This window comes from Pleurodeles waltl, chromosome 4_1, assembly GCF_031143425.1.
Source record: "Pleurodeles waltl isolate 20211129_DDA chromosome 4_1, aPleWal1.hap1.20221129, whole genome shotgun sequence".
NCBI lineage: Eukaryota > Metazoa > Chordata > Amphibia > Caudata > Salamandridae > Pleurodeles > Pleurodeles waltl.
This window is the reverse complement of record NC_090442.1, coordinates 140,626,425-140,645,431: the sequence shown is the minus strand read 5'-3', so window position 1 is coordinate 140,645,431 and position 19,007 is coordinate 140,626,425. Positions and strand designations below refer to the sequence as shown.

At 42.5% G+C, this 19,007-nt stretch overlaps 1 protein-coding gene across 1 annotated transcript in view; it reads right to left on the bottom strand.

Annotated features, from left to right (window-relative positions):
- The window catches only part of LOC138287476 (aldo-keto reductase family 1 member B1-like), a 97,770-nt gene that overhangs the window by 11,245 nt on the left and 67,518 nt on the right, over positions 1-19,007 (bottom strand). The window contains exons 5-7 of the mRNA XM_069227918.1: positions 13,737-13,859; positions 9,476-9,582; positions 3,670-3,751 (exon numbers count right to left, since the gene is read on the bottom strand). Coding sequence (XP_069084019.1) covers positions 3,670-3,751; positions 9,476-9,582; positions 13,737-13,859 — 312 coding nt within the window. The remainder of the gene's footprint in view (positions 1-3,669; positions 3,752-9,475; positions 9,583-13,736; positions 13,860-19,007) is intronic.

Below are 19,007 nucleotides of genomic sequence, written 5' to 3'. Positions count from 1 at the left end.
TAAACTCCCCCTCTGAATTCGAACTGTTTAGGGAATAATTAGAGGAAGAAACAAACATTGGGAAGCAACCAGTGGTGCCAGAAGAAACACAGATGTAGTTTCTGGTTATTCAGTACTGAAATTCATCCAGTCTGAGTGAGGCAATGAACTCAATACCAATTCACACTTCTCCCATTTAATTTCCTTTCTTTTCTTAAACCTTCTGTGTTTGCTAGAAGAGGAAGAAGAATCTCTCAAAGCAGAACTTGGAACCAACTGAGATGAAGAAGAATTGTTTCTTAACCGTCAAGGCGCCTTAAAGGTTTAGACCTGGTGAAGGATAATGGCTCCCCGTGGCAGTTACCCCCACCTTTTGCCTGATATTGATGCTGACTTGACTGAGAAGTGTGCTGGGACCCTGCTAACCAGGCCCAAGCACCAGTGTTCTTCACTTAAAAATGTACCATTCTTCCACAATTGGCACACCCCTGGCACACAGATAAGTCCCTTGTAAAAGGTACCAGTGGTACCAAGGGCCCTATGACCAGGGAAGGTCCCTAAGGGCTGCAGCATGTGTTGTGCCACCCTAAAGGACCCCTCACCTAACACATGCACACTGCCATAGCAGATTGTGTGTGTTGGTGGGGAGAAAAAGGTAAAGTCGACATGGCATCCCCCTCAGGATGCTACGCACACAAAATACTGCCTGTGGCACGGGTAAGTCACCCCTCTAGCAGGCCTCACAGCCCTAAGGCAGGGTGCACTATACCACAGGTGAGGGCAGAGCTGCATGAGCAATATGCCCCTACAGTGTCTAAGTCCATTCGTAGACAGTGTAAGTACAGTGTGGCCATATTAAGTATATGGTCTGGGAGTTTGTCAAGAACGAACTCCACAGTTTCATAATGGCTACACTGAATACTGGGAAGTTTGGTATCAAACTTCTCAGACAAAAAAAAACACACTGATGCCAGTGTTGGATTTATTACAAAATGCACACAGAGGGCATCTTAGAAGATGCCCCCTGTATTTACCCAATCCTTCAGTGCAGGACTGACTGGTCTGTGCCAGCCTGTCACTGAGACAAGTTTCTGCCCCCTGGGGTGAGAGCCTTTGTGCTCTCTGAGGACAGAAACAAAGCCTGCACTGGGTGGAGGTGCTTCTCACCTCCCCCTGCAGGAGCTGTAACACCTAGCGGTGAGCTAAAAGGTTCATGCCATTTGTTACAGCACCCCTGGGCATCCCAGCTAGTGGAGATGCCCGCCCCTCCGGCCACTGCCCCCACTTTTGGCAGCAAGGCAGGAGAGGATAATGAGAAAAACAAGGAGGAGTCACCCACCAGTCAGGACAGCCCCTAAGGTGTCCTGAGCTGAGGTGACCCCTGCCTTTAGAAATCCTCCATCTTGAGATTGGAGGATTCCCCCAATAGGATTAGGGATGTGCCCCCTTCCCCTCAGGGAGGAGGCACAAAGAGGGTGTAGCCACCCTCCAGGACAGTAGCCATTGGCTACTGCCCTCCTGACCTAAAACACACCCCTAAATCTAGTATTCAGGGGCAACCCAGGTCCAAGGAAATCAGATTCCTGCAACCTACAACAAGAAGGACTGCTGACCTGAAAGCCCTGCAGAGATGACGGAGATGACAACTGACTTCGCCACAGCCCTACCGGCCTGTCTCCCGACTCAAAGAACCTGCACAGCGACGCATCCGACAGGGTATAGCGACCTCTGAAGCCTCAGAGGACTGCCCTGAACCCGAAGGACCAAGGAACTCCTGAGAACAGCAGCACTGTTCAAAAACAGCAACAACTTTGCAACTTTCTTGCAACTTTTAAAGACTTCACTCTTCCCGCCGGAATCGTGAGACTTCACCCTCTGCACCCAACGCCCCCGGTTTGAGCTCCAGAGAACCAACACTACAGGGTGGACTCCCAGGTGACTGAGACCTTGTGAGTAACCTGAGACGACCATCCTGGACCCCCACAGTGATGCATGCAGAGAGGATCCAGAGGCTCCCCCTGACCGCAATTGCCTGGAACAAAGAACCCGATGCCTGGACCAAGCACTGCACCCGCAGCCCCAGGACCAGAAGGAACCGAACTCCAGTGCAGGAGTGACCATCAGGTGGCCCCCTGCCTAGCCCAGTCGGTGGCTGGCCCGAGAAGCCCCCCTGTGCCCTGCCTGCCTGCACTGCTAGAGTGACCCCCGGGTCCCTCCATTGATTCCTATTGAAAACCCGACGCCTGCTAAGCACACTGCACCCGGCTGCCCCTGTGCCGCTGAGGGTGTGTTTTGTGTGCCTACTTGTGTCCCCCCCAGTGCTCTACAAACCCCCCCTGGTCTGCCCTCTGAAGATGCAGGTACTTACCTGTTGGCAGACTGGAACCGGAGCCCCCCTGTTCTTCATAGGCGCCTATGTGTTTTGGGCCCTCCATTGACCTCTGCACCTGACCGGCCCTGTGTTGCTGGTGTGGTGACTTTGGGGGTTGCCTTGAACTCCCAACGGTGGGCTGCCTATGCCCAGGAACTTGAACTTGTAAGTGCCTTACTTACATGAAAAACTAGCCAATACTTACCTCCCCCAGGAACTGTTGATTTTTGCAGTGTGTCCACTTTTAAAATAGCTTATTGGCATTTTAACTAAAACTGTGTATGTTACTGCTCTAATTCAAAGTTCCTTACTTACCTATGAGAAGTACCTTGCATTTTATGTATTTACTTCAGATCTTGAATCTTGTTGTTCTAAAATAAATTAAGAAAATATATTTTTCTCTATAAAAACTATTGGCCTGGAGTTAAGTCTTTGAGTGTGTGTTCCTCATTTATTGCCTGTGTGTGTACAACAAATGCTTAACACTACCCTCTGTTAAGCCTACTGCTCGACCACACTACCACAAACTAGAGCATTAGAATTATCTAATGTTGCCACTACCTTACTTTTAATGGGAACCCTTGGACTCTGTGCACGCTATCTCTCACTTTGAGATAGTATGTACAGAGCCAACTTCCTACACCTGGTGTTTGAGACTATTATACCAAGCCACAAATCCCATTACCACGTTACTGATGTACTGCTAAAGGGACCATGCAGGGATTCTCACTCAACTGCTAAAATTATAGATGGGCCAGTAAATGTCTGAGGTATTTGGCACTAGGGATATGATGACAAATTTAAGCCTCCCAGGCTTGTGGCGATCTGACAGAAAGATGAAAGATCTACAGTGTCCAGGGTGTGTTTGAGGTGAAGTGTGAACATTACCTGTAAATATGGCTAAAAAGCTGAATAAGAGTTTGGAAATCTACAAAGCACACCTCAAAGTGTGTGCAATGATCAAAGACTGGTTTAGTTTCCAGCAAGCCTCCTGCATTTCTGGAATTAAGATGGCTTACAGTGATTAGCAGACTGGTGCAAAAGACTCAAACTGAGTTAACCCTTAGAATACTGCTGAGTTCCAAACGTGTCCAAGGTCAATGTCAGAACTATATATGCTCCTTGATAAGGTTCACACACCCTTAGATGCAATAGGCAGAACAAAACCAACATGAAGAGGACAGACAGGAAGAAAGTATTACAACAAAGGTTACAGAGAGGAATATGGAGCAGGTCAAGAAAAGTAGAGGGATAAAAGGATCAGTAGATTTACATTTTTAGAGCCATTAGTTTGAATGAACCTCACTGTCACCAGGTACCTGAGCAGATGTTTTCTTGTGCTTTGCTGCAATCTTCTTGATCCTGGGGTCATCCAGAAGGGATGGATCTTCAGGTTTTGCCCTAGCATAGGTAGTGGGGGAGGGAGTAGTGGCATTTAGACAAGGTAGGATACATAGATCTTTAAGGGTCACATCACATTTATTATTTTCCCAGGTGCTCACTTTTTGAGATTTATAAATAAAGAAGGTGTATAGCGATATAGGAAGAATAGAATGAGGAAGGGGAGCTCAGAACATGGATTGTTGAAGACACAGTTGCAGAAATGAGATTTTGGGCATATCTAAGGAAATTTAATCAACATTTTCAGCAATTTAGAACTAAAGAATGAAAATAATTTTACTTGTTTTGCAACAGGTCTCAAACATGCATTAATAAATATTGTTCATACAGCTGCTAAAACACTAGACCAAAGTAACAACCTATATTAATTAATGGTGCTCAGTGTAGTGCTGTTCCACGTGACACACTGCAGACTAATATCAAGCAGGAGGATGAAAAAGAAAAAGAAAGATGACATAGGCGGAGCAGACAGTTGAGCAAATGTGAGTGTTATAGAGGTTGGAGAGTACCTATTGAGAGAGGTGCAGGACGGCAAGTAAGTTCACATGCCCTGGAGTTGTGGTGATCTTTTCACATTCACATAGCAAATCCCAAAGTTGAACCCTGACCAATGGATAGAATTTTGATGATTTTGAGAGCACTCTGGGAGTACTTGAATACTTTCTTTGACATTGAAATTTGTGGGCAGAATGCAAGGTCACTGTAGATTGGCCAAATGCGGAGCCGCAGAGAGATGCTACAACGAATATGCCTTCCCCTACTGGTATGGACAAATATAATCAGGTGATTGGGTTATGTAGATGTTGAATGAAACAGGAGACATGATGAACCGCTGAAGGATGCCACAATGTTGTGTGTGAAGAGCTGCTGGTATTGGTAGTACTAAAATTAGTTTACAGGCACAGCTGAGAGGTCAAGAATTCAGTGGGCATTAGCTAAACTACCTTTTCACCTTTCATGCATGGTATGTCAAACACACATTTGATGTGTGAAAAGATTGCACAACTGTATAGGATATTGAGCCTTAAGCCAGCAACTTTCATGACCTTTCCTGTTCCTGATACATAGGTAGTTGCCACTACCTAAATCTCCCAGATATTCAGAAGCAGTGTGCAATCAGGAAACTCCAGAATCCAATATAGCACAGTGCTTTTATTATTGTGCTGAGGCAGAGTCATCACTTCAGGTGTGACTTACGATGGACTGACATTGCTCCAGCCTACACTGGTCTGTTGTGAAATACAGTCTGGCAAGATAAAGTATCTGCTCTAGAGATCTTTATTTTGTTTGCATGAGCCAGTTAGTTTGTTAGGTTAATGCCCTGTGCAGAGGGCTGCAAATACCCAAACTAGCAGTAATGTGAATCTGAAATGTCCCAAATTATTCCGCCACATTACAAAGGGCTGCAATAACAGAATATCTATCTTTCAGAAATGGTTTAATATCAAGATAACCCTGGCAGGGTCAACACGCTGAGGAGTCGAATCGTCACGAAAGCCCTCATCACAAGCAAAATCTATGCCGGAATGCCCTTGCATCTCCTGCACAGCCTTGAGGCCATTCAAAATGCTGCTGCAGGATTCATACTCAATCTTCAACACAGCACCCACATCTACCCTCACCTCAGAGAGCTCCACTGGCTCCCCACTCACCAACACAGCCAATTCAATCTCCTCACACACACCTACAATGCCATACACGACACTCCACCAGCATACGTAAACTAACGCATACACTTTCACCTACCCTCAGCCTCACTGTCACTCACACATGCTCCCACCACATTAAGAAAAGCAGAGCAGGAGTGCGCTCGTTCTCCTACATTGCACCCAAAGCATGGAACAAACCTCCACAACACACTGAGGTCTCCACCTCACAAATGAGTTCCACAAGAAGGTGAAAAGTTGTCTGTTAGAATAAGTCTATGTATACATTCCAACACACCTGCTCAAGCACCTTCATACCCTCACAGGTAATCAGTGCACTCTACAAGTCAACATAACTTGCCATAACATTCATCTCCTAAAGCTAAATATTGTGGAAACCATAATCAGGGTATTGAAGGCTGAGCAAAGTTGTATAATAATTGTCAGTCTCTTAACTGTTTCATAACATGAAGGTTGACTTTTATCTGCACTACTACTAATGCCAAACAATTCTTCCCAAGTAAATATTTCCATTTCTTGTGTACATGGCAGGTTCTATGCTGTCTACATTAACCACTAGTACATGCTCGTCCAGGCAATGTTAGCCACATAGAGGGCGCCACTTTGAGGATGCCATGTGAAAGAGTGGAGAATGTCCATAATTCCAGAAGTACAGGACTCTGCAGCATCCCAATGGCAGGTACTTTTCAAGCAGCATCAAAGAGAAAAGTTATTACAGAGCAGGATTCTAAATGCAAATTGTGAAACCACCACTTAGACACTTAGAAGTAGAGCTGCTGCTGTCTGTCCATCTATGGGATTAGTGTCCTCAGCCAGGCCAAATGCCTCAAATAACCCATCCCGAGCTCATATAATCACCTATCCATTCCCATGCTCACCTGTCTTGCTGACTGATGTCTATTGAAGGTCTCCTTTGGTACAACATATTTCATACAACATGCCTGTAACACTGGGCAAAAAAACATAAATTCCTAACCTATTTCATGCAGTAACAAAATAATCTTTGTGACAAAAGCAGTAATCCAATTAGCCATCCACATAAAATACAGATCTGTGATCTGTACAGTATGCTTTCTTTGCTGCAGGCATATTAACCCTCTGCTCTACTTTATGGTGAGTCGAAACTGCCACTAAGTAAAACACTGATCTCTCTCTCTAGCAAGATCATTAATCACAAAAGTTAACTTGATATTTGTATTCATGCCTGAAAGTTGGACGCAAAGGGAAATCTGCAGCAGGTGTTTTCAAATTGTAAGTTATTGCTAAACACAGCACCCTCCCCTAAGGTCAGTGCCCCTCCTCCCCAGGTGGGTGCCCAGTATGGCTGCACCAATCGCACTGCCCTAAAGCCGGCCCTGTGTTTCCAACATTCCCTGTAAAATTACATCTAAATTGTATTTAGTTTTCATCACTGTTGCACCCCTAAAATGTTTAAAACGCACTGTTCATCACTAATTTCCACTAAGGTTATTGATGGAAATGCTCCTAGCTCTCTGTAAATGTATTTTATATTCGTGATTACTTAACTTAAAACTCGACTTACAGAGTTGGGCAGAATTAGGAAACTCCACACTTTATGAAGCAGACGAATATCCTGTTAGAAATCGGGTTTCTGGTCATCAGAGTATGCACTCTGTATAAGAAGGAACCAAAATCTTAGTCAAGGTAAGTCAGATACACACTAAAAGATGACCTGTGCTCACCTTCTAGTACCTTGGCATAGAACAGTGCGGCTTATCTAAAGAGGACATGTGTAAAGTATTTGTGCAGCACACAAACACACAGTAACACAATGAAAACACCACAAAAAAACTCCACACCTCGTAAAAAATTCATAAATAAATCAAGCCCAAAACTACAAAAATCCAATAAATAGAAGTCAAGTTATTAATTTTTAAAGAATAAAAAGAGTTCTAGCGCTTAGAAGCAATAAGTGCAAAAAGAGGTTATCTGGGCTGAGGCAAAGTCAACAGTTCAGGCTGACCATGAATGAGGACAGGTCGGGGACAAGAGCCATGAAGTGCTGGTGAACAGAGTACCTTTATCCTGGTCGCAAAAGTGAGATAAAGGGTGCAGACGAACAATGCGTTGAGGTATGGACCAATGTTGGGCCCGCAGTCGGGGTGATGCATCGATTTTCTTTACGCAGTTGTGGTGATGCATCGGTTTCAAAGACGAAGCAACAAGCTGCGCTGGTTTTGAAGTGCGATGTGCTGGGTTTCTCCATGCAGTCGAAGGGATGTGTCAATCTCTCCAAGCTGCTGTGACAACGACGCGTGGGTCTGAGCATCTTACTTTCAAGGTGATGCATTGGTTCCGAGCACGATACACCAGTTCTACTCCCGCAACAGGGTAGATGCACTGGTGCTGTTCCAAGCAGACTGGAGATGCATCAACTTTTCTGGTACTAGTATCTGGGTCCTCTTCCAGTGAACCAGGTGCAGGAGCGGGGGTAGAGACTTGATATATCTGAGTCTCATGGAACAGGAGGCAAGCCAACAAGCCTTTGGAGGTTACTTGGGATGTAAGGCAGAGTTCAGCTCTCCCTCAGCAGGGTCAGAGAGCAGCAGGGCAGCACACCAGAAAAGCAGCCTTCCATGTCAGCAATCCAGTAGAGTAATAGTCTTTGATGCAGCACAGCAGTTCTTCTAACAGTGTCCAGTTGTAGGTCCAGCAGTGTTTGATTTGATGGGGTCAGACACCCACTATTATACCCAGTTGTGTCTTTGAAGTGGGGCTGACTTCAAAGAAGGGTCTTTGAAGTGCACAGAGGTCCTTTCTTCCCAGCACTGGCTCCAGACTACCAGTAGGGGGTATTTAGCCCTTTGTGTGGGGACAGGCACTGCCCATTGAGGTGTCTGTGGAGGGTGACAGCTACACTTTGTTCATGCCTTCTAGACAGCCACAAATACAGGAAGGTTAGGGTTGTCTGAGCATAATCTGCATTCTGATGGCTCTTCCTGTGCAGGAAAGGAGGGAGAGGTTATTCAGCTAGCTCAGCATCTGTGATCTCCTTTGCTGTATCCCTTTGCAAGGTCCTTTTTCGTTCTTCTTTCGAGAAACTCTGGCAATTGTTAGTACTGTTATTTAAAGTTTTGGGTTCTGTTACATTCATGCTGCTTTAAACACAAATTTGAAGAAAACTTATACAAGTTGGGGAAAATAGGGCAGAGTTTAGCTTTAGATGCCCAGTTACTTGGTGAGGTGAAACTATACTTTTCTGAGCTGCAATTTATTTATTTTTGTCCACATATCACTGTCCAGCTACATGGGCTGCAGCCCAGACACATCCTCCTGACGTGTCTAGTATAGGGAATCACTGGATTTTTCTTTTTTGCTTCTCACGTTCATGAACGGCAACATCACCATTCCCAGGAAAAGAAACAGAGCTGTAGTCATTAGACAGTTATGTTATACTTTACCAGGTCCGAAAGAGCCGCCATCTTTTCTCTACTGAAGCCGACTTACGTTCTAGATCCAAGCTGAGCTGCACAATTGCTTTAGTTTTTCTTTTTTCTTGTTTAACAGGCATGTTGTATACTTCAAGTGGGCTTGGGGAGATTTTTTCTTCTACATGGCTCATTCATTTGTTTCTCAAAACTTAAAAACTCTAAACTTCGTACTTGTATATCACACCACTCACCCGTTAGGGTCTCAAGGCGCTGTGCGCATACCGCTGTGGAACCCCTCCTGGCTTTTCCCTGTGAGGAGCCCACTCCTGAGCAACCTCCAAGGTGAAGCCAGGCATCCCAGCGCTGTTGGGGCCATTGTGGAGATTAAGCAAGCTGTTGCCCAGAGTTACAGAGTGGGACCCATGAATTAGATTAGGCACCGATGCGAAAATTATCAGGTCTGAGGAAATTGAGCCCAAGACCCACTGAGGTGGGAATTGAACCCTGGTTCCAGGTCAGATTTCTGCATCAGGGTCTGTTGCTCTAACCATTGAGCCACAATTACTGAGACTGTCTATCATTTGATTGAAACTCTTAGATCGTAGTATCTTTTTTAAAGCTATAAAATGTAATAAAGATAATAATTAAAAATGATGGACACTCACCATGGCCTGTCAGGGGAGCCTAAGGGACTGTAGGCAGTCACAGCAATGCCTTTAGACTGGCAGTACTCCACAAGCTTGACCTGGGTTAGGTATGGGTGGCACTCCACCTGAAAGTAAAGTTAAATCAAGTAAACCCTTATAATATCAGAAGGTGAGCTTGGGAAGCACTGGTTTAACAATAGCGTGTGCATGTTTGCTCACATAAACAAATGGCTTGATTGTATTTATTTTTTTTACATTTTTATCTGTATTTATCCATATTTCGTTATGCACTACTCCATATTAATTTTGCATCAGTGAATAAACAAATACACTACTTTTATAATTCCACAGTATGTAACTAGTCAGTGTATCTCACATTTTGATGTCTGTAGGTTTCATATGAGCTAAGTAGCCATATACATGAAAAAATACACCCACCTAACAGGAGCACTGTAGAATTTGTAATATGCTATCATTGTCCTAGTTGTTATGACACAGAACATGGAGTGAAACTTAAAGATAATCTACATTGTGCATTTCTTTTGGTTTTCTTAGCAATTACAGAGAGACCATTTGTTTTGCATCTGTATGAAAATTAGAAAACGCAAAGCTGGATTTAAAGGTCACTTGGTATTAAAATTAAAGCACACTCAATATTTAGCCCTTGCAAGTTGATCTCTTTAAATTAAATCTTTTATTAAACTTTTTGTTTATATTTAACTTTTATCAAGTGCATATCAATACATTACTTATTATCAACTCTACCAAAATATTCTCAGAGTCTTCACCTGTTTTTCAGCAATCATATCATATAAGTATATCAAGCTTGCCATACCACTCCTCTGGTTATGCCCATCTACCTGGGGATCTGATGTGTTCCCCACCTACCCCACTTGTTTGCACCACGTTACTTTGGTATCTACCATGTATAACCTTCCTGCATAGCAGCTCCACTCCCCATTCATTGGTGTTCCTATTTTTCATTCTACTCTGTCATCGATGTGGGATTTCCCTCTTTAAGTTCCCTACCTCCTCCTTTCTGTCATTTCCATTCCTTCCCATACCCAGCCATGTCAGATTTTGTTCTAGCATGCTTTCGTATGATTTGGTTTTACTATTTTACCATGGTTTCAAGGTGGCCTACAATCTGAAGGCTATGCCAATTATTTTAGCTACTGCCAGCCATCCACCACTCTAAATCCTCTTCAGCTTTTTTTGTCAATCCTAGTAGCCCTGATATGGGTTTCTCCTGCTGGAGCCCATTCCATAAGATAATTTATCTCAGACCTGCCTTTTCAGGCTAAAGGGGTGGAGCCAGTGTAGGGCTATGTGGCGGATAGTCAGGAGGGATCCCAGAGTTGAAAACCTACTTCGCATCTTCCTGCTTTTGTGTAGTAGTTAGGGTGTGTATAATGACAACACACAACGTGATATACGTTTATTCAAGAGAAGCGTTTATTCAAGACTTCATGTTAGCAGCATCAGGATAATTGACAAATCATCAAACATCAACATTCCACCCTGGAATTCAGAACATGGAATCATCCCTAGACGTTCTTAAGTATACTAGACTGCACTAGATTACCACACTTTGGGTATAGGGACTATTCCTATCCGGCATTGCTTGACTGTTAGATGAGGGGTGTTTCCGTGATGGGATTCAGCCTGGTCATAATCCCCTATCAGTATTCAAATATTATCCCACTGGACTATGTCATGTGTACAAAACTTGTGCCCGCTTCTCCACATCTAGAGCAGTTACTTTTTATAATGTTTAAATCTTGTTTAATTTTAGAAGGGTAAGGTAAGTTTTATGTTGGATATTGTATTGTATTAATTTGAACTTGGCATTGCTTGATACTTTTTTTCTTTACATGATGTAAGCAAGCATGTGAGCAGTATATGTCCATTAACAGTTCTGGATTATTCGTGTACCTATACTGTCAGACTTTCAAGCCCCCTCAGTGCTCTAATTTGTGTTCATAGTCACAGGAGTCTCAGGTAAGTCTGTCCAAACATCGCTTTCTATCCGTACATTTTTCAAAAATTGGGCTGGTCCAACCCTAGAGCTTTTATGTGCCTTACCAAACATAATGAAGTGTTCACCCTTGTAGAAGTGTCCCAGTATTATGCAGTTTCCATCCTTCCACTGCCTCATTGACATATCTTCAAACTGTAGAAAAACCATGCCTCTATATCTGGGACACATGGAGGTACTGCCCCATTATTTCATTTCAGTGTTCTCTCCCTTGTGGTGCCCAAATGCCTGATCAGGTAGTGGTGGGACTCTGTTCTCCATCATTAATAACTTTCTGAGTTTGTCCCTATCATGTTTCCCTTCCAATAATTGTTCCTCAGAGTTCTCTCCTTCCTTGAGCCATCTCACTGCCTGTTTCAGTGAACTGCTATGTTTAATTCTAGATGGGAAGCTCAAGACCACAGCTCTCTCAGGCTGACTGGCAGGCAGGGTGGCCATACAATGTGGAGAGTAGAAAGAGAAAGAGAGGGAGGGTAAAAAACAAGTAGGGAGAGGAGAAAAGGTGAGAGCCTTGGAAGTAATATTAAGACAAAGACAGGTAAGAAAGAGACAGACAAGACTAAGAGAGGCGGGAGACAGGTGAATGAGAGGTGAAAAAGAGAACAAGTGACAAAAGCAGGTGAGAGGGGAACACGTGAGATATAAGGTGATCATTAGGAAGACAAAGTAGCAGAGGAGTCAGGGGGGGAACGAGCAAGACAGTAACAAGTGAGAAAGATAGGTGAACAAAAGGTAATAAAAAGACAGACAGCTGAGAGGAGGGTGACAGCGGGTCAAAGATCATTAGAAGCCACTTCCTGTGATTTCATTCGGGTCAGAGGACATGTGATGTCACTTCTGCTGCATTAAATTTGGGCTTTAGTGGGATTGTTGCCCATCTCACCCCACTTTATATTTGTAGGTCAGGCCTGACAGCTTTAGCTGTTGGCTAGCAACTACTTTTTAGGACATCATCATAAAAATACATATGTATGGGGGCTTTCAGTCAATCCTCTCCATCAATTTTATCTATTCAAGTGTCATTCACATTTTGCTTTTGCCCACCACAGCATTCAGTATGAGACACTTCATTTACTTCCTGTTTTGCATTATGAGGCAGGTGTAATGAGATGAGATGCTTTTATTTCTCCTAGTTTTTTCTACATTGCATGCGTGCTGCATTGTACAGCACATATACAAAGCACAAAAAATGTTAAAATATGCTTTTGTACTGGAATGGTCCCTTTCTAATACAAAATCTGTTCCATACAGAACATACACCCTTGTGCTATGGCACAACGGTGTGTGGGTTAACGCATGGCAGTCTAAAATACCCCAGCACGGGTATAGATAAAAACAATGCCATATTTTAGTAGATATGGTGCTGTTCTCCTCTCTCCCTTTCAAGCAATGCAGCTGCTTTGTGTGAATTTTTCATAAATCTGGCCATAGAGTTTAGGAACATTAATGAAAATCCAATGCTCGAGAAGTAGGATTTGTGAGAAATGAATTAGCTAAATGTATACTAACTTTAATGGTCTACATAATGTCAATTTTCTTTATTACGGCTGCTTTGTGTCTATAAACATACAGAATTGATAAAAATAGAATTAGATAAATACAGGGAGGATTTTGGCTGGCAGTGGATCAAGGAGAATATTGCCTGCCACACTGCTGAACAATTGCCATAAATTCACAGAAAACGATGGGTGAAAAACATTACCATGTCCATCTAGTCTACCGGGCTTGGTACCAGTTCCAATTTGAGTCCCTTTCCGATAAGCAGTCAGTAATATCAGGACATTGGCAAACTTCTGCCTGTATTCTGGGATACACATCACACATCAGCTCCAGGTTGTCTGACTCTTGGAGAAGAGTGGGTAAGACCTACACCGCCCTTAATGGTTTCATAGCCACTACCTGTGATTTCAGTCATGGCTTTCCCCTGTACCTGGGTTACCTGATCTCTGTGGCTATAGCCCACTGAATCTGAGTGATTATCACAGAGTGCACCACAACATCACAAGCCCTATCAGTGTTAAGAAAGGGAGCCAGTATTATTATCATTCATTGAAGAGCGCCTGCCATCTGGCATGATTTGGACTGGTAGTGTTGTGATTGAAAATAGTTGGTTATAGTGTTATTTAAAGTTATTTTTGTAACCTGATTGTATCTCTATGTGGCGTAGTTGCTAATAATCATCTACTCTTTGTAATCTTGATTTACCTCATCCATCTCATGCAGCTTTGAAGGAAGTTTTACCTGATTGGTTGCTGGCTTATATTTAAGTCCTGGCTTGTTCAAGATGGCTTCCATCTGAGCGTGGTTGAAGTTGGAAATTCCAATGGCCTTCACCAAGCCTGCATCCATTAGCTCTTCCATACCCTTCAAGAAGTCAGATAATATGTCAGTGTCCACGAACCCCAGCATACCACAGAAACTCGGCAACCCCACAGATCACAAATGAAAGCCTGCCCACAGAACCACACAGTCCATAGTAACCAGAGCCTCCAGATCAAGAAATGTAACCCACAATCCAACCACAATGCACCCCACAATCCAACTGTAATACAATAAGTACAATACATATATTTATCTACGTTGTCTGGAAAAAGACCTCAGTGAAAAATGCAACAAATAATGCCATGATCCCATGTAGCACAAAAGATACTCAAACTTTACATAGCACAAAGTATTCCCAAATAATCATGATATAGACATTTACAGTTCCCTTCACCTGAAAATATGTGATCTAGCCCAGGAGCCACACTATCTCAGACCTATCACCCCACAAACTACTCTGCACACAGAAACAACACAATCAAACACCACACAAGAAAAACAATGTGACTGCATACTGTACAAGAGCACAACCTACTTGGAGCACAGTTTTCAGCGTGTGGTTTCACCCAGAATATAAAAAGAAACTCCATTGTTTCAAAGTGTGCAGTCATGTGGTGACAATTATGGCTGGTGGAGAGCCAACCTGCCTGCAATTAGTAGAAGGAAGTGATACAGCTTAAAATTTAGTGATGTCTCTTGTGCAACAAAAGTAATCAGAATGTGACAGTTCAGGTTTTATGAAAGTAAAAGAGAGAAAAACTAATGGTGAAAGCTGCACTGACTCACAATTTAAATGTGCAATTGCTTGTATTTCAGAGTTCGAGGTAGGTGCCTTTTGAGTTAAATCATGTTAGAAGTATAAAACTGATGTTAAAATGTAATTGAGACTCTAAACTAACAGTGCATATAGAAATACTATTGAATTTCATGTGATTAGTAAATGATTAATGAGTTTAAAAATATGCTCAAAATGAGAAAAATGCACTTCTCTGATGTACCTGATGAAAGGTAGTAAAGCTTTTTATATTAAATACATGTATTATTCATATTAATGCAATATTAGGTAATGTTGAATTTATAAGTTTGTATATAACATATTTTTTTTAAACAAATTAATTGAATACAACATCATGTTTTTGTGTTAGCATAATTGAGGCCTGCAGAGCTTGTATTTTGCAGTGACATAAAAGTGTTGATTTTTTTTTTTTCATAACATGAGGTCTTCTTTCAGATTTTGTTCCCATGAGAAGCAAAGTCCTCTTGTAATGGATCCCATTGTTTAAACGTGGAGAGATGTACCCATTTGTTCTTGGAAACATTACATTGCAGAAACATGGACTTAGCTTGTCTACAATTGTTTCAAACATGTTTGGATTCACACAGAAGAGCGATGTTCTTATGAAAGATTTGGGAAAGATGTGCACTGTTTCAATTTGGAGCCATACGATTAAATCCCAGGGGATGATACCTATTGAATGTGAAATGAACTGATACCTTTGGAGAGTTAGAATGGTTTACAAGTTCTGAAAATACTGATGACATTTAAACTTTTAGGCAGTCCTGAGCAGATCTTTGCAGAGAGCTCCTGATGCTTGCTGCTGCTTGCTGATCCTGATGCTTTGCTGATGAAGATTTCTGAATGCTGTATCCTTTGGAGAGGTATCTTCCTCTCTGCCATTTGCCCTTTGAAATTACCCTTTAGATTTAGAAATCCTTTGTCATTTTCCTATTTAGAAGGCTCTTGCCTGAGCTTCTGGGATGTTGACGTTCTCTCTTTTTTTTAAACTTTTGCATGACTTAGTGTCCTGCAGTCCGAGATTCTTTTGCCAATTAGTTTTGCCCTTTTTATGCTTTTTGTCTTTTGCCCACATGTGTATCTCCCCACACATGCTAGCCCAGGATTTAATCCATGATAGGGTTATCCTTTTTGTCCTGAAATCCGATTTGAAATTCTGTTGAATTTGAATTGATGTGTGTCCAAACTGAGCAAAGACATATGTCTTTGTTGTCTTTAATTAATTTAGTGTTCAGTATTGTGGCCATTGAATGTTTAGTATTGTTAATGTTATTGGGAATAAACATCTTTTGTTGCCTTGGGCAACCCTTGGTGATAATGTACGTTTATGGCTTTGATTCTGAGTTTGTAATAAATCCCTTAACCTTAATTTTGATTGGAGTTTTCCTTGCGTGGCCAAACGGGCCATCCTGTTTAAATTAATTGTTGCCCGAATATGGTTTTTGATGGATGGTTCTACCACACTGTATTGCTGGGTCAAAAGGTCCGTCAACCTCGGTGAGCATTTGATTCCCGCGAAGGAGGAAACATTCTACCACACTTTTCTGGTAGCAGACTGATAGTTTTGTTCCCCCCGAGGGGATAACCTTTTTCTTGTTCAGAGTAGGGAGTTAGGATTGATCCATGTTATTGCCCAGTCCAAAAATTGCCCACCTCGTAATTCGTCCCATGGTCCATTCTAGAGATTGATGAAGTTCCACTGTTGTGTCTACAAGTGACGGCTTGCATGAGTATCAGTAGGGTTTTCCGCTTGTGATCCTTTTGGCTACAAGATTGCGGTGGAGTGTGATGGTTTGAAGTGGTTTGTGGAGTCATTGTGCACAAAGGGATTGTGGCCCTTTTTGCTAAAAATGTCTGTGGTTGTTGTTGTTGTTGACGGGTCCGTCACGGCCTAAGATTCCTGGATAATGCACAAGTGTAGAAGACACTTGGTTAATTTCTTGTCTGCAGTGAGGTACTTGTCATGAGACGTCGTTAACGGTGCCAATAGTTTTTACTTGAGTGTGAGTTGTTGGTTGGTTGGTATTTAGTGAATCCTGATTGCACATGCAGACTCTATACCAACCAGAGTGAGAATTGCTGGTCAGGTTTCAGTTGTTGTATAATTGTGAAATCTACAGCTGTAAGTGTACCCAGTACAGCTTTCGGAGTGTTTCAATTTCTACCCATAGTGTACAGACAGGTTGTTGGTTTTTGCTTGCAATATTTTGCATTTAGTGTATGAGTGATCGATTGTGTGTGGAAAGACAGTTGCAACGTGACTGCCGCTGCTGAGAAAAGTGAGTGTGACATCATTTGGTTCTGCGCTGGTATAGGTCAGTTAGTGTGAAGCTGCACTGGTATTGGTGGACAGTGCCACATTGCTATTGGTTGAAAACAGCTTGTGAAAAGGATTGTGGGATTGAATTACTTCCTGATTCGATTGAAAATCATTGTAATTAATTGAATTTGAGCACAAATGAAAATGTTCAAGGCATTAAGAAGTGCATAAGAGGAGGTGTGTTAATTCAAGTTAGAGAAGGTGCAAAAGCCCCACATGAAGGAACCCAGGCTTATCATGTGGCATCATTAAAAGGAGTTTCCGCATGTTTGTGGTTAGAACAATGGTGTAAAATGACTAAGAAAGAGGGTGCATTTGCTTTTCCTCATTGTGGAGTGTTTAATTTGAGAATATTAGACAATTTAAGGAGAATATTGTATGAGTCTAAACCACCCCCAAGGCCTGCACGGTTTGAAGCCCTTAGTGTTTGGGAACTTATTCCAAGACAGAGAACAACGACACAACATGATAACAGAATGTAAAAAGCAATAAAACACTAGCAGAAGCTAGATGGGATGAAGAAAAGAAAATGTGGAAAGCAGACATGTTAGATAGAGTGAAAAAATTTCCAGTGGCGAATCGTTTCTCGAAATCATACATGTAAAGACATGCTAGGCTCGGAGCAAAAGTGCTACCCATTGATGTACCTCGAGTCTGGTGGAACAATGAGTCTTCAAACTTGAAGAAGTTTTCTTTCATCGCTAGGCTAGCACAATGCATAATGAAATGAACCGGACTGGTCAACTTCAAAGTGGTTGTTAGAAGACCTGATTCTACTACTGACAAAGTGGCCTGTTGTGGGATGTTGGTATATAATGCCTCAACATCCATGGTAATCAATGCATGGACGTCACCTTCAGAATTGATGGATTCAATGAGGTTGAGGACGTCTTTGGTGTCCCGTAAATATGTAGAAGATTGTTGTACAAGAGGTTGCAAAAAATTGTCACAAAATGTAGACAACGGCTCGAGGATAGACCCTATCCCTGACACAATTGGGCGGCCCGGGGGTGGAATTATCCCTTTATGAATTATAGGCAGACAGTAAAAGTATGGAATCCTGGGATTAGCAGTGTCTAGGAAATCAGCCTCTTTTTGTGAGATCCAGGAATTACTAATGGCCTCATTGATCATTCCTCTGATCTCTGTCTGTAATTTGACGGTTGGATCGTGACCAATTGGTGTATAATAAGTGGGATCACTCAAGAGGCGAAGACATTTTTGTCTGTAATCTGATGAATTCAAAACAACTATAGCACCGCCTTTATCTGCTGGCTTGATGGTGATACTGTTATCAGCTGCCAATCTTTTCAGAGCGTCACTCTCTACTTTGGGTATGTTGACAAAGCCATATTTAGGTCGTAATTTATTGAGGTCAGAATTGACCGCTTTCTCAAAAGCCAAAATCTCACAGGGAGTAACAGCTGTGGAGGGCATAAATTACCCAGGGGTAGGTGGGAGTGCCGTCTACCGGTTCCACCGAAGTAAGTTTCTTTGTAATGCCGATTTTGTCGAGTATTCATGGGGTTTTAGACTCGCGAGTAGTGTTTCATCAGCGAGGCCGCCCCTCACCTCTTGACCAGTGTCTTTTTACTGTGGCTGAATACGAATAATGAGGCAATCCTGGTCCCTCCTTGTGATCATATGAGACCATTCGCTCATCACTCGGCCACGTTTGTCTCTCCAACACATGGTTTTCTACTAACGAGGTGACTTTCTGACTTTTTAATTTGGATTACAATGAAGTTCCATACCATAGATGTTTTTTGGCAATCGCCTTCCAGTTTGTTTACATTTGTTCCAAATGATACTTATTACAGATTGACGATTAAATATTCATAAGTGTGGGGTTTCTCTCCCTGCTTGCTCGGTTACGTATATCTGATGGTACAATAATTATGTACACCAACTCCAGGGTGGTACTGGATGTTTCAACGACTCCTAATTTTGTTTTGTGATTTTTTGTTTTTGTTTTTCTATATGCTAATTAGAGCCTTGTGGACCAGGTCTATGGTCCGCGTGATCCCATGAAGCCCTGTCTCAGTGTAGGAGGGTAAGCACATCTTGTTCGTCA